A 26,607-nucleotide genomic window follows, 5' to 3' on the forward strand; every position below is an offset into this window, starting at 1 on the left:
TCAGAAAAAACTTTATTAATCCCAGCAGATAGACTGGTAAAGTTTTGTCTGAATCTTGAAAATGAGCAATCATTTTCTGTATACACATTTTGCCCAATGTGCATATATACAATATTGCTTGAATGATGGTAAAATCTGATATCAGAGACAGGCATTTGATATAATTCCATCATAAGTTACAATATTTATCTGAAGCCACAAATGGCTTTAACACACATAGGGCAAGCTGTCAGTGTAACTGACAACTGACATTAGGTGAAAATTTAAAGTTCTCCATTTTTTTGACATCTTCAGAGAAACTTAAGAATATTTATCAAATATTTTTGATAAATATTCAAATAAACCAAAAGCTTGATAAATGATGAAAAAAGATGATGATGAAAAAAAGCTGAAAGTTGGATAGCTCAATGCAGTTTATGTCAAAATACACATTTTTCAATCTCCAAAACATGAATAGCTTGTTGTATTTTGTTACCTAGAAAAATGTTTTACAGTAAAAACATTTGAAATTATATGTGCTTCATTTACATTTTTGTGTTTTGTATTAGAAAACAAAAGTGCAGCGGTGGAGAGTGAGTCAACCCATTCACTCAAGTGCTGTGAACTTGAACTTTACTTTTCACTCTCTGCTTCTTTATGCATCTTCCCCATATTTCAGAAGGAAATATTGTACTTTTCCCTACTATATCTATTTGATTGCAGAATGTCACATATCACGTATATCTTGATCCTAATATTTAGGAACGAACTTTAAAGCAGGCGGAACTTTTATTTGTTTTTAACACAGTTTTCCTGCCTCACTCTGCCTCCCTCCTGATTTGAAAGCACGTGACCGCTCGGCAGTGGTCATGTGACATGCAGAACTCGTGAGCTTGCAGCAACAGTCCCACACAGCTCCAGGCGGCCGGTGTGGCAGGATGGAAATGAGTGTGTCGGCGGTGGTTGTTTTATTTATCGCTTTGTCTGTGGATTTTTCTGCCGCTCAGACGTATGTCCTAGACGATAAGTTTGGACTGGGCCGAGTTTTTGACGGAATTGGGGGTCTGAGTGGTGGCGGGGTGAGTTCAGCCTGTTATTTTTCCACTTACTTCCTGGTTAGGGTCTGTTCACAGGACGGATAGCAGCCTGAATATTTCTGTTATCAGTTGTTTACTAATGGAACATTGCATCTCACGGCCTTATTCAGGCGACGTCCCGGTTACTGATCAACTATGCAGAGCCGTACCGCAGCCAGATACTGGACTACCTTTTCAAAGTAAGTATGACCCGAGTCCTTCAGACAGGTGAGCTGAAAGTAAGTGGAAACTCACTGCTGTGTTTTTTTTTTTTTTTTACTGTCTTCAGCCAAACTTTGGAGCCTCTTTGCAAATACTGAAGGTGGAGATTGGAGGAGATGCTCAAACTACTGGTGAGTGACACTAAGTAACTTTTTCAAACGACTAATTCATTCATAATTCTGACTATTCATTATCAGAAAATAGTGGGAAAAGCCCAATACACGTTCCAAGAAACCAAGCTGACACCTTCAAATGACTATGATATTTCATTTAATTTTCTGAAAAATAAAATATGCATAAAGTATTGTAATAAAATAATAAAACTCACTGTAAACAATTTGGGGTTAGATCAGTATGCTGTTGAGAATGTCACTGATTGACAGGTCAGACACATAATTATGTATTTTAGGTTTGTATAATCGGAATACTTGCGGTTATAAGTAAATATTCTTACACTGAGTTGTGCTAAGTGTAAACATACGCTCATATTCACGGCTGAGTCTCATGATTCTGATATCACAGTGGATTATTATTATCATTTCCAGATGGAACAGAGCCGTCACACATGCACTACGAGAATGACGAGAACTACTTCCGGGGCTATGAGTGGTGGCTGATGAAAGAAGCCAAGAAGAGGAACCCAAACATCACGCTCATAGGTAAGAAAGTTAACCATCATTTCTTCCTTTGTTCTACACACAGCAGGGAAACAAACAGCTGATAAAGTAGAGATCCAACAGAAAGACGAAATCAGAATGTAAGAAACTAAGCTCAGTCTTTAATCAAGATGTGACTCTACTCTGGGATAGTACTTCCCTAAATGGATATGAAGAACTCCTGTGGGTTGATGGAAAATATGGTCTTATTGGGCATTCAGCCTGGAAACATCAGGCAGCATTAGTTTGATGTATACAAAACATCTTTAGCCTTGCATCCTGGTGTGTGTGTGTCTTCATGCAGGTTTACCCTGGGCTTTTCCTGGTTGGGTGGGCCATGGTAAGAACTGGCCCTATGACTTCCCAGACATCACTGCAGCGTACGTGGTGAACTGGATCCTCGGTGCTAAGCAATACCATGACCTGGACATTCAGTATGTTGGGGTATGTACTCATTTATTTGAAATCTCACTCCTCTTCATGTAAAGTGGAACTGCACTTTTACAGGGGTTGCATTTACACGTCATACTTACCATGTTGTGGTTACCATGGAAGCTTTCTTGAGAAGTGCTCATCCAAAAAACTTAAGTCAACACTGCACTTCCTCTTTAGCAATACATCTGCAAAGTTTGAAGTCGACCGGATGAGTGGTTATGATAACTAAACGATAACATCCCTATGAACACTCATTTTACATGTGATGTGTCATATAGCAGCAGTATTTAAGTAGACTGTCAGACATAGTTGCATTTGTAAGAATGTAGATTTCATCAGTTACCTATATTTGAACCAGAGAGGGCTGAAGGCAGGATGGACAGGACAGAGGTTTAACAGCTGTGTACCACTGTGGTGCAGCAGCTTGGGAATGACAGTTCAGCCTCAATTAAATCACGAGGCTCTTGTGACACAAGTTGAAATAAATGGGAATTCATTTTAATTGCAACTAACTTAGTGACAACATTTCAGGTAAATGTATGAGCTGGTACACAGATCAGAGTTCAGTTGCATGTAAAAGTTGAACATGTCACCTAAACAGCAGATTACAAACAAACCTGGACACATTCACTAAAATTCACTTTCATCTATTTAGATCTGGAATGAGCGAAACTTCGACAGCAAGTACATCAAGGTAACCCTAACCTCTTATCTTTCAATGTCCTTTCACTGATTTGACTGATAAACGTTGGTGCATCAAGGGTAAGCTTATTCTCAACTGTGAATTAAAGAGAAAAACAGCCACAGACATTGAGTTGTGTCCCATGTGAGAGATTGTTTGAAGTACTAGCTGGGTTCCTCTGAGAGCATGTCTTTGTTGCCAAGGTGCTCCGGGACATGCTGGACAAAGTTGGTCTAACTGGTGTTGGCATCATTGCAGCAGACGGTGATTGGAGCATCGCTAATTCTATGAACGTTGACCCGTTCCTTAATGATTCTGTTGATGTGATTGGGTAAGTACACTTGCCTTGAAGTCACATTCACAAGTGGCGTGAAGTTACACACTGAAAACCACTACTGCTCATTTGACTGAATGGTACATCAGTTACAGTCTGAAGGCTTGATAACTGACTGACTAAACATGTGATGCACAGTGAAACGTCAGGTGCATTTGGGTGTGTCTTTCCTTAGAGCACAGGGTGAATTAGACTTGTCAAGCCAGTTTCATTTATGTAGCGAAGTTACCTTGGGGCACTTTTCAGGGCAGGCGTAGACCATACTTTCAGGACCGGTTGGGGAAGGGGGGCAGTTGAGCGGTTTGAGGTGTACATCAAAGTATAAAACATCATGTCATTTTCTGCTGCCAGTTTGGTGACACTATGACTGTAACTGAATATTTGCATGTGAATGATCAAGATGTAGAGGCTTTGGGCAGATTGGACCGTGTATATTTGAGATGTGGTCATTTCTTGATTCATGGCGAAACATCACACAGACATACTGATGAACAAAAACAGCTTTTTATTATTAAAGTCTTTAGATTACAGTGACCCACTTTGAAGTTGATCTGATTAATTCTTTTCCCCGTTAAGGGCAAAACTGCACCAAAATTGCACAGTAAATTCTAAACAGCTGGCTTCCTCTTTGGCTTAGGGTAAGGCTCTAAGAGACGTTTTTATACTTCTTTGATATCAAGCCATTTAACCACACCCATGCACATCATCCATAAAATCTAAATTTAGCAGATTTTTTGTTTCAGGAGTTTTTGAGATCATGTAGCTCCTTAAAAATACAACTAATGTTTGATAAAAATAATAATGCTAATAATAATAACTGGACCAAGTCCACCAAGGTTTAAATGTTTCTGAGAGGTATTCTAGGACCCGGGACTTGGGATCTGACTACCATGAGGGTCCTTAGCTGCCATGTGCAGCAATTTACACAGATTTGACTTTAACATGAGATTCAAAAAAGTATGTTTTGCATGTTCTTTGACTTTGTGTAAGAGCGCCTCCCAATGGCCAATATGCACCAAATTTGTACAGAACCTCTGTGTGGTAAGGCAGACTACTGGCCCAAGTTTTGTGTTAACAGCCCTCTTTACTTTTCTATATAGCATTTTTTTTTTAAGTATAAAAACTTTTAATAACTTGTGATCACGAGAGTACATAGACGATACATGCAATTTTTCATGCAGATTGCAATTCTAGCGGAAAAGTAGCCGGGAAAAACTAGTTTAGCATGTTTTATGATTTTGTAACAACAGTGCCACTTAGTGGCCAATTGGTGCCAGAATTTGTACAGAGCCTCCGTGGGTCATTAGTAACTACTGGACCAAGTTTGATGTTAATGGGAGAGGTTGTTGTCAAATTGAAGCAAGGACATGCAAAACTGGGGCATTTTGGGTAAAAAACTTAATTTTTTTTTTTTTAGATATAAATGTTAACTGATTTTGTATATTTTGAAAAACATACATTTAGATATTTTTGTAATAAGCCACACCAATTGTAATCAGTCATCAACACAATTTTTTTGTGGCTTAGTCACAAGCCAATGTAGCCAAGAGCTGAAGCAGAATGTGCTTTGATACGTAAGCTTCATGAGAACTCCTGATCAGGTTGATATATCCGTGCCTTCATGAGTTGTTGCAAAGTTTTGAAAAAGAGACCTATTTTGATAAAAAGAATTGATTGGCTTGTAAAAATGAAACAGGTTGATGTTGGTTGGATGGAGTTTGTAGGTTTTACATATTTAGCAATTTTGCATAGGCAGAAATGGGCATGACTGAAATCATGAGATGTACAGTGTGGGAGTTACTGGCCAAAACTCCCTTATCTTGATTGTAATGTTACCTGCTGGTGGTCATGTTTCAGTTTTGATGTCTAACGTGTTGTTTACATCCTCCGAAGGTTTCACTTGCATCACTTTTACGGCGTATGCTGCAGAAAAAAAATAGAGTTAAAGGCAAAATCTCATTACACTATATGTTTCCATGCTGCTTTGCATGAGTGGTCCCTAAGCCCCCTAATAATCAGTGAGTTGGTTTATCTACAGAGAAGCCAGTTCACAAAAATCTCTTACTATGATTACTTTATTTGTATCAAGGACTTGATTTGATAAGAACTTCAAAAATTCAGAATATGGGACAGGAACACGGTGCAGTGTGTCAAAAAGAATTAGCTTTTGTGTTTTAAAGTAAAAGTTTCAGTATGACAGATAATCTGAAATTAAATGGTTTATTAATGCAGATTCAGATGACAGATCTAATGTTTAGTAGTTCACATTTAATTCTTCTATTTTCTTGTACGTTTGCAGTGGTGGTCTTGAATAACTCCTCTGGTGGTGGTTTGGGGGCAGACACCTTATAAACCTTATAAACCCCTATGGGGTTTTGGATGGATGACTGCTATGTTGGAAGCACAGAGAAGCATATAAAACTGCAACTGTGCTTCCTGGTCTGAACTCTGGGTCTACTAATAAACTCGGCCAGATTTCTAGACATGAGAGCTGCTCTGTCCAAAGTGGGATGTATGCTATGTGTCCCAATCGGACTAGGTCTTCCTTAGAAAAGTGACATGCATCTGTTCATGGTAAACATGTACAGCTGCATGTCATTGCGGCTTGTGTTGCTCTTGCGATTCCTTCTTCTCTGTAAATCTAAGTGGGAGCTGGGTGTTTGTGGCTGTTTTTCTGTCAGACTTACCGTGAAAAGTGACAGTCCAGTCATAGACTAACATGACAAGCTGCATATGTTCATGCTCCTCTATGGTACACCCACGTGCAAAGTCTGTTGCACTGTATGACATTTTACTGTCTCGTTTCCTGTCATAAGAGGCAGCTGTCCATTACCTGCCCAGCAGCCCCAGACACAGTTAAAGAGCACCTGGTGAACATAGTGGAGCATTTAGCAGTTTAAGAGCCTGATATTTTTTTTTTCCTCTGGAGTTGGTGGAGACCAAAAACAGAGCTAAAAACTGTCACAGCTAATCAGTGTCTTCTCTGCTTTTTGTCCACCTGTGACTGGCTGTACCAGCTGCTGCGGTACACTCTGGATAAAAATGGTCTGGAGGGAGTCAGGATCATAGCCAGTGACAATCTGTGGGAGCCCATTGCCCTGTGTATGCTGCTAGACCCTGAGCTCAGCACAGCTGTAGACGTGATAGGGTAGGATCCTTTTCTGACCATGACATTTCCTTGCACAGCGCCTATTGCCAGCTGTAACATCAGTGTGTTGTTGTGACAGTCTCTCTGTCACTGCTAATATAGCACTAACCACAGCAGTATGAAGTAGTAAGTATCGTAGAAGAATTTGTTGATTTGTGTGTGTATGTGTGTATTATTTTATGTGTTGTTATTTGTATCTGTAGCTGGTTGTGATTGATTTGTGATCTGTCAAATTTGCTCTGTAAAAATCTTGACCTGTTTTTTGAAACCAAAAGGGAACAATTTCTATTCTCTATATAGATTTATGGTACACATATTAAGTACCATTAAGCTAGGGGTGTGTCCGATTCATCGATTCATAGATTAATCGTGACGCGACACTTGACAAGAATCCCCCTTGACACATCGATTCATAAATGTTCACAAATCGATTCTTTTAATAACGGAAGGAAAGTGCAACTTTACTTTGCCCTTTGCAGGGCAGTAAAGTTCACAGTGAACTGTTTTGTCTGTTAGTATGTGACAGATCCATTTACTGTACTAATAATTATACATTTGAACACTGTTTTGTCCCTACAGACACTGCACCACTCTACACAGTCACTTTTCATTTTTTGAACATTTATATTAACACATATATACAAAGATATTTACAAAGACATTCAAAGATTAATACACTTATATACAAAGATATTTACAGAGATATATACAAAGATATATGCATGAATTAAAAACACAGGAAGGAGTCAGTTGTCACATTGGGCCAGCTGAGGGGTCTTCTGCAGGGCGGCACGGATCCTCGACAAAAAGACCTTGTTTCCTTTGCTGGTGAAGTGCACTCCATCTGGCATAAATAGTCTTTTGTTCGTAAACCTCAGGAGTGGATGTTCAATCACTTCACCGCCGATGTCGCAGACAATCCGCTTAACGAGAGAGTTGACAGTCTTCCTCTCAGTGTCGATCTTGCATGGCCGTCCATATCTCCACACTTGCCGCTCATTGATGCAAGAAAACAAAATGAGCATTGAGGGGAACTCTCCATGAAGATGTGTCAAATTCTTCTTCATGTTACATGCGAGTTCCTTGGGAGGAATCAGCCCAAGATCGTTGCCGCCGGCGTGGAAAACCACAATGTCAGGGGGATTCTTATGTGTGGACAAAGCAGCATAGAAACTGGGAAGGGCTTTACACCAGCGAAGGCCTCCTTTGCCAAACCATTCCACTCTGGCGTTAAGTCCAAGGTTCTCCCCAAACATCTTCAGCGCGTCTTCCTCTCCACGCTCAATGTAACTGGACCCAATGATCCATATTATGGTCTCTTTCTTGTTCTCCTTCCTGTCCTCCTTCCACATCCCACTCATAAAATTGTCCTTCCCTGTCGGTGTCTGTGACTGGGCTTGAGAAGGATGTTGTTTGGAGGTGCTTGGTTGCTCCTCTTCTTTCTCCTCTCCTCTCTCCTCCTCTTTCTCCTCCACTTTCGCCTCCTCTTTCACCTTCTCTGCTGTGGTCGTCCTCCTCCTCTTTCTTGGTGGGGAGGAGATCTCTTGTCTACTGCTGCACTGTGAAACTTCACTGTGCAGCCTCTTCAGGACAGGTCTTTGGATGCAGATCCTCCTCCTCTTTCTTTCTGGAGAGCGAAACTCTTGGTTTTCTTCGCTGTCCTTGGAAATTTCACTGTAGGGCCTCTTTAGGTGAGCTCTTTCCCTACAGATCTTCCTCCTCTTTCTTTCTGGGGAGGGGACCTCACATCTGTTGCTGCTGCACTTTGAAACAGCACTGTATGGCCTCTTCAGGAGAGATCTTTCTTCATAGATCTTCATCGTCTTCCTTTCTGGGGACGTTCTTCCTGGGCCTTCTTGGGTTTCCTGTCTGTAGCGACTTGATGTGAGCCTGGAGTTCTCCCTCTCAGACTTCACGTCTTCTTTTCGCCTTCTTTTGAAGAGCTGGTGGATGCCAGGCTCTCTGACAGTGGGATAAGATAAGATAAGATAAGATCTTTATTGATCCCACAGCAGGGAAATTTACTTGTTAGGCAGCTCACAAGCAAAACAGGAAAAAAGAATAAAGTGCAGAAAAACAAGAAGTGTGCAAGTACAAGAAACTGTGCAAAAAGTAGTGTACTTACAATGTTAGAAAGCTCTTGGTCTTGTTCTTCTACTCTTCAGATGTTCTTGAAAAGTTGTTTTGGTCACAGGTTTTTCTTCAAAATCTCTCAGTTAAGACTGTTGGAAATTCTCACAACTAATGCCAAACTGATGTGTCTTTGGTTCTGCAAGCAAGAACGAAAGTGAGCTGACAAAGTAAAGAGTGTGGAATTTAAAGACCTGGGTGAGTTCCGGAATGTCCTGTGACCTCTATGCTTTATGACATCACTCAGTCATAGGGACGAATCAGCGAATGAAATCTGTGGCACAAACTCACCTAAACAGTACATGAAACAAGACTTTTCTCTTTGGTCCACAAAGGTGGACACAGCAGAGGCCAGTGAAAGCCTGCCCCTAACACTAACAGGTCATTTTAAGTATAACACAGCCGTCACCATATTTAATGATATATGATTACACGTGAACTCTCTCACCGTGTTCATGTGTCCGTTTGCAAATAAATATTAATACTTAATATTTCTTGCCCACATAAAACATCTATCTTATATGATTAACTGTGCAGTATTATATTGTTAGTCACTCATTTTAATTTACAGATGCTTGCTAGAAGTGCACAGCATGTGTCCATCAACACACCCTCAGTGAGCTATAGAAGTGATCCACTGTATGTAATTATGCGAGATAATTTGGTAACAGAAGATGTAGGTGCTAAAACTGCGATGACAAAAATTACAGCGAGACTAACAACATCTTTCTGGACATGTAAATCAAGATATCAAATTGTAATAGAAGTGGAAATATTGTCAATTTCCTTTCCTTATTTTTGTGGATGTTTTCATTGATAGATGCAACTACTCAACAGTTAAATTCTATTTAATTTGTGTACATTTTAGTCATTTACATTAAAAACACACTGTTTTTGGGCAGATTCCCAAAAACTATAATGGAAAAAACATAATTCCCAAAAATTAAAATGGAAAAAACTGAATTTGGGAAAAAATAAAAAGGAATTTATAGGGCCCTAACATTAGGGGATGGACCTCAGTCCAAGAGATGGCGGCGTGTAATGTGTCACAGTGTGCAGTTCACACTTCGGGTTTAAAAGTGTGGACAGTGTGGAGACATTTTGTTTAAAAGAAGTTTTGTATTTTCTAAATGCTGGGAAATTGCTAAAGTTAATAATAAAGAAAAGATAGAGATAAACGTGTTTTCCTTCAATGGATATTTCAAAATATACATTTTACAAGTAACTACAGAGTGAGAAAAGAAACATTATGTGGGAAAAAAATGATTAATCGAGATGCATCGATAATCGGTGAATCATCGAATCGTAGCACTGTGAATCGTAATCGTATTCGAATCGTGAGGTGACTTAGATGGCACACCCCTACATTAAGCGTTAAGTATCTGGCTTTGTAGTTGAAGACCTTACCAATTGGATGCAGTGAGTCAAATCTTTCACAGGCAGAGTAGAGTTTGTTTGAGTTGTCTCTCGGTCCCTACGGTGTAACACCGGAGCTCTGACTCTGACAGCCTGCCAGTTACTGTCAATCAAATACAGACATTGACACACCCCCTCCAACTGCTGTCAGTCAAGCAGACAGGTACCTGCGGCTGGCTGAGATAAAAAGGAGTGTTTCTGATATTTTCCTTAAGACCTTTTTTTTCTTTCTTTCTTCCTTTTAATAATATAAAACTATTAACAACACATTTAGAAAACATGTTGAGAGGATTTTTGCTAAAGGCAAGAATCAGACAAAATATCCACAGTATTACCAAGAATAGATGTTTGTTTTTGTTATTTATTTATTTATTTATTATTTATTTATGGGGGGTCAAAACTACTGTACTGCACTTTATAAGAAATGTAAGTTAAAAGATGAGGCACATAGTAGCCTAACGAATAGACTTATTAGCAGGGCTGGGTATCACTGAAATTTCCAGATATTAGCACAACTAATGCAGTGCCTGTTAAACATGTGCCTGTCAGCTTATTGCTTGGCCTGTGTTAATCCAGCGTGAAGCATCATCCAAACAACTTCACACTGCGCTTCCTTCAGTTCTCAGCAATACACCTGCACAGACAGACAGAGACATTTTGCCATTTACAGTTAGAGATGATTCATATTTAAGGTACCAATACCACAACGGGATATGTTTTAGAATGTGATTATTAGCTGAATCTCCTGAGCTTTATCTGCACTGCTGCCACATGATTGGCTGACTGACATATTTAGATCACAATTTTGAAACTAGCATCCTTATTGCAAATGCTTGTTTATGTTAAGAGACAATTGTGGGCAAATATATTGTTATCTGACTTTTTTTTTTGTACAAAAAATTCAACTATTAAATGTAACTATTAAAGTGGTTATGATTTATATTCACAGGCTGTAAAATCACAAACACAATGTAAAACATGAATCTACAGGGCCAAGTGTTTTCTGGAATTTGAACATAAATCCTACTTTTTATAACATGAATCTTTCTTTATCTGGCAGTTCAGACCTTAGTTTATTGATTTGACCTGTTTGATGATTTGATGTATCTTCTTATCATTTTACTTTACCTTTTGTCCAGGGCCCACTACCCAGGCACCAACACAGTGATGGACGCCCTGAAGACAGAGAAGAAGCTGTGGTCGTCAGAGGACTACAGCACCTTCAATGATGAGGTTGGGGGAGGCTGCTGGGCTCGCATCCTCAACCAGAACTACGTCAACGGACGCATGACTGCGTAAGTAAATACACAAACTGCTTGTGGGAAGATCAATAAATATTCTTTTCAAATGATCTATTTATGTTTAAGTTCTACAGCAGAAAAGATTTTAAAAAAAGTCATTTCATTTCCGGCTGCTGATCATGAATATTCTTCCAGCACCATCTCCTGGAACCTGGTGGCCAGCTACTATGAGGAGCTGCCCTTTGGCAGAGATGGGCTGATGACTGCTGAGGAGCCCTGGAGTGGCAACTATGTTGTGGAATCTCCTATCTGGATCACAGGTGCGCAATACATCCTGCAAATAGAGGAAGGTGCTGTGATGAGAATATGAGATTTCTTTTTTTTTTTTTCTTTTTTTTTAATCTTAACAGCCCAGGAGAACGTCAACTAGGACATTGCACTTAAGAAGTTGCTACTGAAAACAATGTAGGTGAATGTAGGAATGAAGGAGGAGTTCCAGCTTGAAAAGCTTAGTTCTGTAACATGGCACAGAGACACATTTATTTGAAAAGTTGCAAAAAGACATAATTTGTTTAAATTTTTTTGTTTTTTCACCCAGAGCAGTTATTAGAGAGGGGACACTGTGCAAAGTCAGCAGTCATAAGAATAACCTTCATGTACAGCTCATTACCAAGATAAAGGAAGACTGTGCTGTGCAGAGAAATAAAAAAACAAAGTATATTAAAAAGAAATATTAAAAGCTGTGCTGTGCTGTGCAAGGTCAAGAAGTTTACCCAGTCATTTCTCTGCTGTACTGGTAGCCAGTGCAGAGAGGCAAACAGTAAAATAAAGTTTTGGTTGGTTGTGTGTAGTGTGGTTTGATAGCATAGAAGACACCATTCAGACTTGTGTTGGGTTCAGGCATGTTAAAACCGGATGGTGTGACAATCTGGAGGAAGGAAGTGAACCCAGAAACATGTCAGTGAGAACAGCTTTACTGTGAATTCAGCTGAATGAAATGACTGTATATGTGAGCACAGAGAGGAGGAGAGAAGCTAACAGATAAAGAGCTGAAACCAACTGAAACTAGGCAGGATGCAACTATGTCAAGATGGTATCAGGAATATGCTAATTAGAGTGATATTGGATAATTAGAAGACTTCTGTGGCCGAATGTTGAAGAAATGACTTGTTATGGTATGAAATAAATATCTGTGTATCAGGTTTCCTTAATCTTGGTCTCTAGAAATGCTTTAATAAGTGTTTGGAACAATATTCTGCTGTATTGTTTTCTTTGTAGCCCACACCACACAGTTCACCCAGCCAGGATGGACCTACCTGCAGACAGTCGGACCTCTGGCACAAGGGGGAAGTTATGTTGCCCTCACCGACGGGAAGGGAAACCTCACTGTTGTCATTGAAACCATGGCAAGTTCAGCTTTCGTACCCTACACTTTTTTACTGGTTCTGTAATTAGAAAAAAAAGTCTGAAAGTTTTGAAGTGTGTAGCTGCTCAGAAGACGACGACAACAGAACTACATGTAAGTGTTAAAATGAAGCTTAGCTGTCAGGTTTTCAACTTGCTGTGCAGTCTCCTGTATTACGTTTGTTATATACTAACTCCTATACTATATTTCCTTGATAGACTCATGATCATTCAGTCTGCATAAGACCTCCACTCCTTCCGTTCAATGTGACATCCCAGAATGCAACTTTCCAGCTGAAGGGATCCTTTGTAAGTTCCTCTGAGGTTTTCATCAAACCGCGAAAAGTTCATCAACGATTCTTCTCTTATTCAAGGTCATTTATTTTTCCCAGGCCTCCATAAAGGAACTCCAAGTATGGCGGTCACAGTTTAACTTCAAGACCAAAAAGCCCTCCTTCTTTGAGAAACTAACGCCACTGAAGGTAAAGGGACAGTTCAGAATCATCGAGAAGAAAGATTCGTCCTCCAGGAAATGTTGACCCCAAGCTAAGACTTTAACAAGGTCTAATCTGGTTGCTTTTATGTGTTTGATGATTTTAGCTTTTAGATGGATTGTTCACCTTAAATCTGGGTGAGGACGAAGTTTACACATTAACTACAATTACAGCAGGACAGAAAGGCAGTTACCCAGACCCACCTCCTTCAGCTCGCTTCCCTAAAGTCTACAAGGATGACTTTAATGTTCGTAAGTATCATCACCCAGATGATTCATCTGTTAAAATACACGTTCTTTCATGCAGTTCTAATAGGTTCAGGAAACAAACTTCATTATAGCTTAGATTTAGTTATGAAAAGTCATTTAAAAGTTAGGTTTGGATAGTTTGGAAATGGTAGTGTCCCGGAGAACACATGGAAAATGAGAGAAATAGTACAGTGTCCTGAAAAACATTGTGTTGCCCTGCAGAATAATTCAGACATTCTGTTCTGAGAGTTCACTGACAGATCCCTGCAACAGCTGGCAGCTGAAATGAGGGCTCTCTACAGGGACCAGATGAAATTAGAACTGCAAGGGCAAGAGTACAGGGCTGCTCTTGGTCACGTCTTATGTCTTGAAAAAAAGCTCACAATGTCCCACAGATTTGTGCATTTGAATGCATTCACGCTGAATGAGTGGTCGATGTGATTTAAAGCAACAGAGGGATTCAGGTTAGCCCTGGAGTCAACAGTTGTTGTCCTCTAATTACAGAGCCATAGATCAGCACATTTTCCAAAGGAGAGTTCCATAGAGAGGAACATGTTACTGAAGGATGTGATCCCCATGCACCTACCATCAATGTTCTGGAAACTAAATTTTTTTTTAAAGATTGGGAATCATAACATGAAGATTTATGTCCAACCTCCTGCAGGAAACCCACCCTTCTCTGAAGCTCCAGACTTTGCCGACCAGACAGGGGTGTTTGAGTACTACATCAACCTGACCGACCCTGGACCTCACGTGTTCACCTTCCGACAAGTTCTGACTGAGAGACCTGTCACATGGGTAGCAGACGCTGACCAGACCATCAGCGTCATAGGAGACTATCAGTGGTGAGATGATTGGGCTTTAAAATACACTTTAAGTGCACTTGCAAAACTTTGCAAACACAGCACCAAAAAAAAAAAGAAAAATCCTAAAAGCCAGAACTCAGGACCAGTTTTCTGTCCCTGTGAGTGTGTTGTTATGTTGCTATGTTGTTGTGTTTCAGGCAGAACCTGACGGTTACATGCGATGTCTTCATGGAGAGTGTAAAGACTGGTGTTTTCATAGCAGCTAGGGTGGACAAAGGAGGCCAGTCAGTCCGCAGCGCTAAGGGAGTCTTCTACTGGGTGTTTGCTGATGGCACCTACAAAGTCACCAATGATCTTGGTCAGTATGATCACTCTCTTCTTCATTATACATTTTACTATTAACTGAAAAAAACAAAGCCATGAGTTCTGGTTTTAGTCGAGGTTATATTTTTTTAATATTTAAAAAATGTTTTTGTACATATTAAAAAGAAATGTCCAAATGCATTTTCAGCCTTCCAAACCATCCTACATTAGAAGATTGAATTGCTTCTGTTTTGATGTACCTCGTGTAAATGTGTGGTCTGTTGTTTTGTTCTTTTGTGTTGTCAACAGCCGGTCAGACTGTTCTTGCAGAAGGTCAGTCTGGTACCCGAGCATATGGCTGGCACACCTTATCACTCCACGTGAACGTAAGTCAAGATTTTAGATCCTTGTTTTGGAAAACACAAGGATCCCATTCATCTTAATTTTATATTGCGTGAAATTGTATATGGATAATTAGGTGTTTCTTAGTCTTTTTTCCTCAATAAGTACTTCAGTTTTTCAAAAAAAAAAAAAAAAATTTTGAAGCTAACACAGTGACATCTGGTGGTTTGCAGAAATTACAGCAGCCCTTCACGACTCAGGACTAAGCACTCACTCTATTGTATATCTATAGTAGTCTTCATCAGAGTGGTTGTATTACAGCTGAAATTCAAATATCACATATAAGTACACAATCTGAGACGGTAAAGTTATTGATAAATGTTTTGTTCAAATAGCCTACATATCAAATAAAAAAAAAAATAACTTTGTCTTTGAGCAAACGGTCTCATATAATGTTCACAACATTGTCGTTCATAATGTTGACCTTTCAGCCCCATCTGCATGCTGTATGGTAACAACCATGCGACCTACTGTCACTTACTGCATCTAAAAAAGCAGATAAGTGTGTGTAGTAAAACTTTCCACTGCGGCTTGTCACTGTGATCCCTCTGTCCTGCAGGGCCAGACTGCGTCAGGGCTGCTGAATGGCTACCCACTGTGGAAGAACGCTGTGGTACTGACTCCAGAGCATGGCTGGGCTGCCATAGGAACACATTCATTTCAGTTAGCTCAGTTTGACAACTTTGCTGTGGTGGCAGAATAATGACTGTGAAGTAATGCATTACACTATACTGTTAATATTCTAATTAATTTATGGACTAGATGAATGCATTGATTTAATACTTCATCTCTGAATGTCGATTTTTTGTTTTTCTCTTTATAAAGATTTAAAAGGTTTTACACAAGAATTAAGGGAACAAGAGGGCACATAATGTAACCTAACAACTGCTGTTTGAGGTAAATGGAATTTTGCACAGTTTTAATCCTTTTATTCCATTTTTAATGGAATATATGTGAATTTCAGCTTTATTCCATTTTTAATGGAATAAAAGGATTTTTTTTATTAAACTGCTTTTAATGTTTTAAAAGCATTTGTATAGTAAGGGACAACATTTGTTTACCCCACTGGAGTGAGAAAATAGGTATATGGATATCTGTGGATGAAATAACGTGTTTCCAGATCACTGACTGTATATAAAGTTTATGTTTAAAGTTAATAATAAAGGACTTGGAACCTGTGTGCAGGGCTCGTGCTGGGATATAAAGTCTTTAGCATTTAGATCTTGGTCAGGTGCTGCTTTTCAGTTCATACTGTAAGAATTTTGACGTTTACCAAGCTCATTGCTTTTCAGTGTGATTGAAAACATTTATAATTTTTAGTAAAACAATAAAAAAACACTGCTTTGTTTTTTTGTTTTTTTCTGTGAGGTCGATAGATTATTTAGCCTTTTTCCGAAGTCAGCAAGGTATAAAATATTGGAATTAAAAAAAAAAAAAAAAAAAAAAACAAACTGAAGCGGGGACGAGACACGCGACCCATTGCCATAGAGATGCGTGCTCGCGCGTCTGTGGCACACGGTGACGCGCTGGAAGCGAGCGAAAGACCGTAGTGCGCAGGTGCGAGAGAGCGTCTCTATGGCAACGGGGCACTAACAACTTATACCAACCGCTACCCCACTAAAATGACGGAGCAGGGGTTGGAGAAAGTTAAGCAGCCACTCAAACGAGTTTTTATCAACAACATAGACTCATACGCATCCAGAAACATTTCAAAGGTAAATAAATGTGTGTCGTGTCAGAATTTGGATATAAGGATGGAGTAGGTGAGCTGAATAGCTGTTAGCTGGTGTTACTGTGAGTTAGCAGTATTGGACTGCTTTGTTTGTAGCCGTTTTACCGCAGCATCTTACCAACTGAGCTGCTGCACATTGATGACACGTTCGTGGACAACTTTGTTGAGTTAGATCAACAGTCAGTTAACGTGTTGATGTGTGCAGTTTTTGTCTGAGTGTGTTGTCGGGGCACCCGTTGATCCTGATGGAGAGGTGGAGGCTGAGGAGGAGGAGGAGGAGGAGGAGGAGGAGGAGGAGGAGAGGATGATATCAACCCACAGCAGAGCAGGAGCTTTTCAGATTGTTGGAAGTGTTTCTGATCAGTCTGATGAGGACAGACCACACGTGTTGGAGGAGTATTTAGTAAGTAAGACAGGCTGTGTAGTAATACTTTGAGCTGTGAGAAACATTAAGCTACTCGAGAGTCTGAGAGCAGATCTGTGTTTGTTTGTTTGTTTAAAAGCACCTGGACAGAGATGAACTTCTTGCTAAACTGCTGAACTGTGACGTCGTCATCTACAACATCAGCCAACATGCTGATCAGGTGGAGGAAGCCTCCTGGGCTGTTTCAGGTAAGCACCTCTCAGGCTAGTTCATTGTCTGTGAAGTTTTCTTCAAACTCAGTTCTCTCTGTCTGACTCTGTTTACTTTTTTGCTTACTTTTATTTTCTCATAATGCTGCTCACTGATACAGTATGTCCATTAATGTCATTAATGAAGCATTACAGCAGGGGTTCTTCATTTTTCTGTTCCAAGGATTATGTTGTGAATTTTGGTCCTTTATATTCAGTTACCAGGAGCAGGGAATGACTTTCCATCTACTACAACAGTCATCATTAATATTCAAACATCAGATCACAGCCACATCTGTGTCTACTTCAAGAAACTCACTTAAAATTCTGTCTACTGCTGCTTCCTGTTTATCACTAAAGTGTTGTAGCTGATGTCTTTGTTAAATCTTATCATCTGTAGACATGTTTGGACATAATATAAGACCTTTCAGTTATGTGTGAATTCATGCCATTTACCTTATATGGATGGATTTATGAATGAATAAATTCCAAAACAAGGAAACAAGAAAATCATCTCAATAAAGTGTGTTTATTTAGATGTCCTCATTTTTAGTTAAGCAGTATATGTGTCAGAGATCATCTGCAGCCAACACTGAGATACAAATCAGTCTCTCAGGTGATGACTTCTCGTGTGTTGTACTCTTAGCACTTCACAGTGAAATGGAAAATTTTTCTGGACCAAAGACGTTCATCCTCATCTCCACAGTGATGACCTGGGCCTGCAGCAAGCCAGTGGATCCTGTGAGTGGGTACACACAGTACCTCTGGCTAACCTAACATGTTACACAAATCCATGTTTGTTCCTCATTACATATTCAAATATAGGTCATAGGGCTGAAATGTAATCTTAAATTCATACATTTATTTCATATAATGTAGTATCTCTACTTTATGTAGGTATGTAATGTCACTAATGTCCAACAAAACAAACAAAAACAAAATGGGCCAACACATAATATTTGTCTTTCTGTGTCACTTAAAACCCCAAAATATTCACTTTATAATCACACAGTTTGAAACAGGGGACTACGCTACTATAATACTTTAATGTGATAGATCCATTATCAAAATTGTCAACTCAGCTAAATGATTAATTGGCTGATCCTTGCAGAAATCATTTGGCTTAATATTGGTCATGATTATTCTTTAATTCAAGTGGTGTGAAAATATTTCAAACAGCATTAACTTACTGGTCAACAGAAGCAAACACTTTAAAATCACAGCAGAAAGCAGTTTTCTATAATGGAATCAAATCTGATTACAAATATAAAGTATAAAATGTTCTATCAGTTGTTCGTAGAACAAATAAAGATCAAAGGTCCAACGTTTCATGAGTGATTATCGTAGCTAAACCTCACCATGACGTAGATTAGAGCCGGGAGGCTCGAGTCTTGTTTACCCTCTCTATATTTAGATCTGGACCTAAATATGCAGGTGGTCTGTACTGATGTGACATATGTATTTTTCAAAAACCTTATTTACAATCTGCCAAACCCAGTTGGATCATTACAGTGGCAGAAATAAGAAATTGACCTGAAATTTGTTAAAAGTATTTAAATCTTAATGCATCTGATGCTTGTGGGGTCTCTCTGCCTTTAGTCTGGTCTTCAGCAGGTGGACTGCAGCTCAGTCGGATTGAGATCAGGGGACTGACAGAGTTTTTCCTCACCCTGAGAAGCTCTGTGGTTGCTGCGGTTGTATGTTTAAGATTGTGGGCCTGCTGAATGATGAAATGTTGAATCTGAGCACAGAGTGCTCCTGTATACATCTGCATTCATCCTGTTGCTTTAGTCTGCAGCCATACATGTCCAACCCATAACAGAACCAGCACCATGTCAGAGAGATGAGGTGGTGAACTGTTGTTTTTGGCCTCTGCTTCTCTGTGCATGCGTAGAAAATGAGTGTTGCACCCATACTATATTGCTCAGGGTCTTCAGTATGTGTTCAGTTCAGGTACCTTAAGTCTGACTCTTACTTATGAAGGCTGATATAGATGAATGCTTCTCACAGGCTCCTCAGTGGTTCTCATTTGGATCCAGCTGTGGAATAAAATGTCAGAAACAAGACCATACCATAACTTTGCTGCTAATTTCTTCCCTGCTCCAATCGCCAGCACCCGTCAGCTCTCAGCCACCATCACCCTCTGTCCCTCACTCGACCACACACTCGCTGCACACTGAACTATGCCTGAAAGAAGCTTTGCTATTCTTAGAACAGTTTCACAATTTATTGTGTGTGTTTTGTTATTATTTCAATTTCTTAATTTGCAGTGTGTTGAGCTCTCAGGGCTGACCTGCTAATGGCAGGTCAACATCTGGATGGATATTTTCACTTTCCTCCATGACCCACATTCCAATACACCTCATTCTAATTTTACTTTCACACCTGATGGTGGCAAAGAGGAATGGTGAAGACCTGATGTGAACACATCGTTTTATTTATCTTAATTAACCTTCACTTAACCAGGCAAAATGTCATTGAATTGAATTAAATTAGCTAAATAAATTCAATCTGTTTTCACTTGGACAGTATGATCCAGTGTGGTAAAATAAGAAGATGTACAATGGGTGAATAGGTTCCACAGGTGTGGTACAGGTGAGTCACCTTTAAAGTTGAAAGGCCTTTTTTTAGTATCTGTGGTCTGTGGACCCATTTTTACAAGGGCTACAGGTTTGTTTACTCATCAACAACTGAACAGCAACTCTGACCGTCCACATCAGACAGATGTTGAAGTTGGATCCTTCTGTGTGTGTGTGTGTGTGTGTGTTGTGTAACAGAGTGATCCGGAGCTTCCTTTCACTGATGAGATTTTCTGGAGACGAAGAGCTCATCCCAACTTCAAACAGCACATTGACCTGGAGAAGAGGGTGGTCAAGATGGGCAAAACTGTGAGTTTCACATGCCTGAGTTTGTTGCATTCTGTTCAGGGAGACGCGTGATTGAGATGCGTCATCCTGTCCCATGGTTGTTGCTTGTAGAACAGGACACTGTTTTCGACATACGTGGTAGCGTCAGGACTTCAGTACGGGATGGGAGAGCAGGTCTTCCACTTCTTTTTCAAGGTGAGATTTGAAGACTAATATGTCTATAAGTCTAGTTTTTGTCATTGTCATGCACTTTTCATTTTTATGTCCTCTAAGCATTTTGAAGCTCCAGCTGTTGTGTATAATATTTCCAGAAATAAATATCATCTTATATTCAGGTCGGTGCAGTATTTTCTTCATACAGCACCACACCAGGGACAAAAGAGATCAATTAGTTGTGATATTAGTAGTTGATTAATCCATAACTTGTCCCCATCCTATTATTCACTAGGAGGAGAGTTTTGTTCAAAATTTTGTCCCTGCAGTAGTTTATAAAATGTCTCCAAAATCCATGTTACGGGCCAGTATGAATTTCAATATAAGACCTCATGGAAACCTGGACAGCGGCTGTGGAGATGTGGCTCTGGACAAAGTGTTGGATGGACCACCATCACCTTCCTCAGACCCCCATCACAAATTGTGAAAATGTTAATTAGCTTCACATGTGTGACTAATCAAAATGATATGTATTATTAGACATCATGGCTGGGACTGGAACAGAAAGTACCTGTCTTTGGAGGTGGCAACAATATCGTTCCCACGATTCACATCAATGACCTAGCAAGGTTTGACACACACACACACTATAAACTATTGCTATAAACTGTATCCTTATACACTGTTAACAGTGTGATTTCACTGTGTAAATTCAGTGTGATTCAAAACGTGATCGAACATCAGCCCAAGCCATATTACCTGCTAGCTGTGGACAATTCCAACAATACCATGGAGGACATTGTGAAGGTATGTGTCACAGAATAGAAGAATATACATATGAATGGGTTCAAAATGTACACTGTTGCCCATAAAGTTGGAATAAAATATATTTTACCTCTACTCATGAAATGATTGTGACAACGTGATTTATTCTTGATAGGTAAAGTGTATATGTTCTCAAAACTTTGTTGATCAATCTCTTCCAATATGATTACTGATGGAATAGGAATAAAAAGAGGAACGTGTCTCTTTCTCCAACAGACAGTTGCCTCTGTACTCGGACCAGGGAAGATCCAGAAAAAGCCGTTTGAGGAAGCCTTCCTCACACAGGACTTAAGTGTATGTTACACCTGTTTAAATGAGGTCTGCTTTACTGTAATCACTGATTTATTCAGTCTTGCCTCAATGTTGATAATAAACTAGACAGAAAGCTATCTTCTACCCAACTCAAAAAATTTAAAAAGCTTTAAAAAATAGTTCAACATGAGATGAGAAGAGTGATATTAGTCTGCCGTCTGTGTGTTAAGTACAGCTCTGGAGTCAGGATGTGATTTGCTTAGTTTAACACAAAGACTGGGAGCAGGGGGAAACAGCTAGCCTGTTCAAAAATACACCTACTAACTAAAGCTCTAACTAACACATTGTAATCAGACCAAATATACTTGGAGTGTGTGTGTAACAGCATACCAGTCTGATGTGTAGAAAAAAAAAAAACCCCACTGGACTCAGCCTTTAATCTGTTGCGTGACAGGCTGACCTCATCACATCAAGAATGTTTTTTTCAATTGAGATTTCAATCAGTAACAGATGCAGAAAGGCAGAGGAAGGTGAAAGAGGTCAAACTCAGCGTATAAGACAGGTTTAACCCTGTGTAATGCTGATGTTTCAGTCTCGGCTCAGAAAAGCCTGATGTTCAGATATCCTCTGTGCAGAGGCAGACTGTGTAACTCACACATACACTAACTATATTTGTCATTGAGCAGTGAAATTGTTGCCTTTTATTTGGCATTAGCACTTTTATGTTTGAGTAAGAATAAGAGGACATATTTTTGATCTTTGGACAGATCAAATTGCCCCAACTCAGAACTTTACACAAGGCCACGATTGACATTTATCATCAACGTCAACAAGTTTTCTACGCTGAGGTCAGATTTATTCAAGCTAACGTTAGCTCAGGGTCACGGGTGACGGTTGAAACCTGGTTGTGATTGTGATCTTTGGACAGACCTGAGCCAGCTGTTTATGCTAAGCTAAGCTAACCATGCCCCAACTCAGAACTTTACACAAGGCCACGATTGACATTTATCATCAGCGCCAACAAGTTTTCTACGCTGAGGTCAGATTTATTCAAGCTAACGTTAGCTCAGGGTCACGGGTGACGGTTGAAACCTGGTTGTGATTGTGATCTTTGGACAGACCTGAGCCAGCTGTTTATGCTAAGCTAAGCTAACCATGCCCCAACTCAGAACTTTACAAAAGGCCACGATTGACATTTATCATCAGCGCCAACAAGTTTTCTACGCTGAGGTCAGATTTATTCAAGCTAACGTTAGCTCAGGGTCACGGGTGACGGTTGAAACCTGGTTGTGATTGTGATCTTTGGACAGACCTGAGCCAGCTGTTTATGCTAAGCTAACCATGCCTCAACTCAGAACTTTACACAAGGCCACGATTGACATTTATCTTCAGCGTCAACAAGTTTTCTACGCTGAGGTCAGATTTATTCAAGCTAACGTTAGCTCAGGGTCACGGGTGACGGTTGAAACCTGGTTGTGATTGGCCTGTGAGCCCAGAACACGCAGTCAGCACGCTCTCATACACACACCAAATGACAGAAACAGAGAGTGATACACAGTAAAGACATCATGATAATCTGATGGTCCACCGCCCCACCAGTGTGGTGGCACACTGGGATTTGTCCCAGTATGCCCGATGGCCAGTCTGACTGTGGTACAGATCATTTCCGTCTTCTGACAGGGGTGGACACCCCAACTTTCCTTTGGAGTTTGGACTATGAATTTTGGCCCTTGACCAGTTCTTACACACTGCCTCTTTATTATCTGTTTACATGCATCTTTTTAACAGATAGTAGAAATTGATTCAGTACTGGTCAACCTTCGCATGGAGGGTGTCTACCTCAAGGAACTGTTCTCTATCAACTGGCTGTGTGAGTCTGGTTTGGTGGATAACATAGATCTAGTGGTGGAGGAGTACCGGCGGACCAGAGGACTGCTGGTAGGTGCAGCAGCAAAAGGCACAAACATGTTTCCATCCAGAGAATACAAAGAACTGTTTATATCATAAATAAATGTACATCTAAATCAGAGTTTTATTTTAATAGGAAAAGAGTGTCTTAAGGTTGTGTATCATATTTTGGCAGCTGTCTTAGTTATCATTCTGTTGTCCCCAGCCCATCCGTCTGTGTGTACTGGGTCCTCCTGCAGTGGGGAAAAGCACAGTATCAAAACAGATCTCTGAACACTACAAGCTCCATCACATTACACTGAAGGAGACCATCCGTGAAACCATCACACAGCTAGTGAGCTCTCACGTTACACATACTGATGTGATCTATTGGTATTGTAGAAATATTGATAATGCAGCTGTATTTTCTGCGTCCAAACTGTCCAGCCGTCTCTATCCCCATTATCTAGGAAGCTGCTGTGAGGAATGCTGATCCAGATGCAGAGAATGAGGAGTCAGCAGCAGAGGCTCAGGAGCTGCTCAAGAGCCTGAAGGACAGTATGGAGCAGAACGGAGGTATGGACTACCGAGTAACTCTTAGTTTCTTCCATTAAAATCAGTTCACTCTTATAAATGTTAGTTTCAAGTCATGAGGTCTGCATGTTTAGTCAAACTTGTAGGACTCGGGTCAGATTACACTATGAATCTCAAGCCCTAAGAGATAGGTCTTTTTTCCCCATAAGGTCTTTTAGATGACCAGTTGCTGGTGAAGGTGGTGAAGGATAAGTTGACATCTAACCCATGCAGAAACCAGGGTTTTGTTCTGGACGGCTTTCCCATGACATATGAACAAGCTAATGAGCTCTTCAGTGGTGAGACACCAACACAAAGCCTCAGAAGTACATGCACTCCATGTAAAACAGATCCAGACTGTACATACACACACATCTGTCTATAATGTACCTTTCTTTTTTTAGCTGAAGAACATGACTCAGAGGATGGAGTGTCCCAGATTTCTTCATATAGCAAGAAGATTTTGCCAGGTCTCTGTCGTTGCAATGCTGTTATTTTACATGGAGGAAGACGTGTTGTCCCATATGTTACCCCACACCAGTGAGATTTAAACATGCTCATGTAGCCCATAGCATTCAGATATACACGCTGGAAATATTCCAGTGACAAAGAGACAAGTTCCAAAAAAAAACTTTTCAGTAACTACAGGAACAATCATAGAATCACTAATTAAAATAGCCTGAGTGAGCAGTGTTGTAGTAATAGTTTCTTTGTGTGTGTGTGTGTGTCAGAGTTCGTGTTGTGCCTGGATGCGTCAGACGCCTTCTTGAAGGATCGGGTGATGAACCTGCCTGAGAAGCTGGTACAGGAGCACAACTACGAGCAGGAGCATTTCCTGCAACGCTTGGCCAGATACAGAGAAAACAGCATGCGAGATGAAACTGCTGCCAGCTACTTTGAGGAGCTGGACATCACCCCTCTGTACCTGGGTAATCCACATCGTGTGTGTGTGGTAGAGGGAGAGGTTTGTTGGCTGAGCTGAGGTGGCAACATCATCCAGCACTGACTCCAGACTCTGAAAGGGAAATTAAAAAAGCTGTATCAACACTTGAAAATCAGATTTTAAAGCCGGGTGACTGGATACCTGTGAAGAAAATGAGCAGGACTTTCAGAACCCTGAAAGACACGGAGTCTGTGCCACGGATTCAGCCCATCATTGCTATTTTCTTCATCTTGCCAAACCTTACTCTCTTCCTTGTCATCCTCTCCAGAGATCACCAGCAGTCATGAACCTGACAACTTGCTGCTGATGCAGAAGATCTGTGACATGGTGGGCAAGCCCAGGAACTACGGCCCCAGCAGCCGGGAGGTGGAGGAAGGGGAGAGGAGGAGGGCTGAGGAGAAAATGAGGAAAGAGGCTCAGGAGAGGGCACAAGAGGAGCAGAGGGAGGTGGAGGAGGCCAGACAGAGGGCTGCATACTGGGAGGAGTGGGTAGGTGCATGATAAACTGGTGGAGATCATCTCTGTTAAACTGATGAACACAATGTAAAGAGAGAGAGAAATGATGCAGACTGTGTTTGATGTGTGTGTCAGAGTCAGGCTTTGGAGGAGGTCAGGCAGCAGGAGGAGGAGCTGCTGGAGGCCCAGTCAGTCCCCATGAGGAACTACCTGATGGAGCACGTCATGCCCACACTGACCCAGGGTCTGATCGAATGCTGCGTTGCACGACCACAAGACCCCGTGGACTTCCTGGTATTACACTCACCATGAGTTATTACCCAAATTCTGAAAGTTAAACTTGATTCGATTTGTCTGTAATCATCTCTTTTGGTTTGTCTCTTTCCAGGCAGAGTACCTGTTTAAGAACAACCCCTTTGAATACTGAAGGTCCAGGTCATTCTTCACAGTTGCACCTACATTTGATGCAAACGCAGAACAAAAAAAAAAAAAACTCAAATAAAATCCTGTTTTATTTTTTTCCTCCTAATTTTCCTCTGCTTTTTTTAAGATATTAGAGAGCCGAGTCAATTACACGCAGCATTTCTATTAGAGGAAAACCTCCTGGAGTCTTTTAGAGCTGTCACAGTATTTCAGTCGTAACATGCCAAGTGTCCCTCGGTTCATGCTGGGATTTTGATTAGGTCTGATTTGTAAGTGGCCAAATCCCCTGCCCCTGTTGTATTTACACACAGCTTTGTTTTGGGCTCTTGTGTGCCGGCCATTATTTAAAAGCACTATAAAAAAGCAGATGAAAGTGTGCATGAAGCCAAAAGCTAATTAGGAAGTTAATTTGCGTAATGAACTTGGTAAACTCCAAAGTAGACACGCTCGGGTCATAATTGCTTTGATTTTGGCTTCCGATATCCAGGAAGGATAAATGTTACAAATGGCAGCTAATTTGTGTCTCTCTCATGTTGCCACTCGTGACTCCAAAGTGTACATAATTGGTTGCGACAGAACACCAAATTATTTCATTGTACATACTTAATCACCACATGGGGAAATTAGTTGAGTTTATTTGGGAAACATTGTGACGCAAGCTGTTGCAATTTGACTGCGCCATCTGTGAGTCCCAGGTACACAACACACAACGCTGGAGAGTTTTCCTTGAAGGTGAAAGACACGGATTTAAGAAAATACGATAACACAACGTTCTCATACGCTTCGCGTGAGAGTTTCATGTGATCTAAAACTTTTATTCCCTGTCTTCGTGAAGACATGTCTGAAGATCTTAAATGCCAGAAACTAAGTCAGCAGAGCACAAAATGAAGTGAAGTCTTTGTTTTTAC

At 40.4% G+C, this 26,607-nt stretch overlaps 2 protein-coding genes across 3 annotated transcripts; both read left to right on the plus strand.

The window, feature by feature from the left end:
• Positions 1-871: 871 nt before the first annotated feature.
• Positions 872-16,154, plus strand: galcb (galactosylceramidase b). 2 transcript variants are annotated; one of them, XM_041060690.1, is made up of 17 exons: positions 872-1,058; positions 1,187-1,255; positions 1,345-1,408; positions 1,823-1,936; positions 2,238-2,377; positions 3,024-3,062; positions 3,254-3,381; positions 11,218-11,373; positions 11,515-11,639; positions 12,598-12,725; positions 12,943-13,032; positions 13,116-13,205; positions 13,324-13,468; positions 14,130-14,310; positions 14,469-14,629; positions 14,884-14,960; positions 15,536-16,154. In XM_041060690.1, exons 1-17 carry the CDS (start codon positions 918-920, stop codon positions 15,677-15,679), a joined length of 1,992 nt encoding a protein of 663 aa, XP_040916624.1. In that variant the 5' UTR covers positions 872-917; the 3' UTR covers positions 15,680-16,154. The 2 variants fall into 2 exon arrangements, with proteins under 2 accessions (XP_040916624.1, XP_040916623.1); XM_041060689.1 differs by lacking the exon at positions 3,254-3,381 and adding an exon at positions 6,402-6,532.
• Positions 16,155-16,416: 262 nt separating this feature from the next.
• On the plus strand, positions 16,417-25,761 carry ak7b (adenylate kinase 7b). The gene is made up of 18 exons (XM_041060691.1): positions 16,417-16,691; positions 16,914-17,111; positions 17,212-17,320; positions 17,967-18,061; positions 20,098-20,208; positions 20,299-20,382; positions 20,881-20,969; positions 21,057-21,147; positions 21,382-21,459; positions 23,206-23,355; positions 23,531-23,659; positions 23,775-23,880; positions 24,048-24,176; positions 24,282-24,347; positions 24,609-24,806; positions 25,089-25,309; positions 25,412-25,570; positions 25,665-25,761. The coding sequence occupies exons 1-18, from the start codon at positions 16,599-16,601 to the stop codon at positions 25,701-25,703; spliced, it is 2,145 nt and encodes a 714-aa protein (XP_040916625.1). The 5' UTR covers positions 16,417-16,598; the 3' UTR covers positions 25,704-25,761.
• The last annotated feature ends 846 nt before the right edge of the window (positions 25,762-26,607 follow it).

This window comes from Toxotes jaculatrix, chromosome 17 (genome assembly GCF_017976425.1).
Source record: "Toxotes jaculatrix isolate fToxJac2 chromosome 17, fToxJac2.pri, whole genome shotgun sequence".
NCBI lineage: Eukaryota > Metazoa > Chordata > Actinopteri > Toxotidae > Toxotes > Toxotes jaculatrix.

Coding starts and splice junctions, on each gene's coding strand:
- galcb (XM_041060689.1), top strand. CDS start 918: ATGGAAATGAGTGTGTCGGCGGTGGTTGTTTTATTTATCGCTTTGTCT. Junction 1,256..1,344: donor TACTGGACTACCTTTTCAAA/GTAAGTATGACC, acceptor TACTGTCTTCAG/CCAAACTTTGGAGCCTCTTT. Junction 3,063..6,401: donor TCGACAGCAAGTACATCAAG/GTAACCCTAACC, acceptor TGGCTGTACCAG/CTGCTGCGGTACACTCTGGA.
- ak7b (XM_041060691.1), top strand. CDS start 16,599: ATGACGGAGCAGGGGTTGGAGAAAGTTAAGCAGCCACTCAAACGAGTT. Junction 21,148..21,381: donor CCATGGAGGACATTGTGAAG/GTATGTGTCACA, acceptor TTTCTCCAACAG/ACAGTTGCCTCTGTACTCGG. Junction 23,660..23,774: donor GTGAAACCATCACACAGCTA/GTGAGCTCTCAC, acceptor CCCATTATCTAG/GAAGCTGCTGTGAGGAATGC.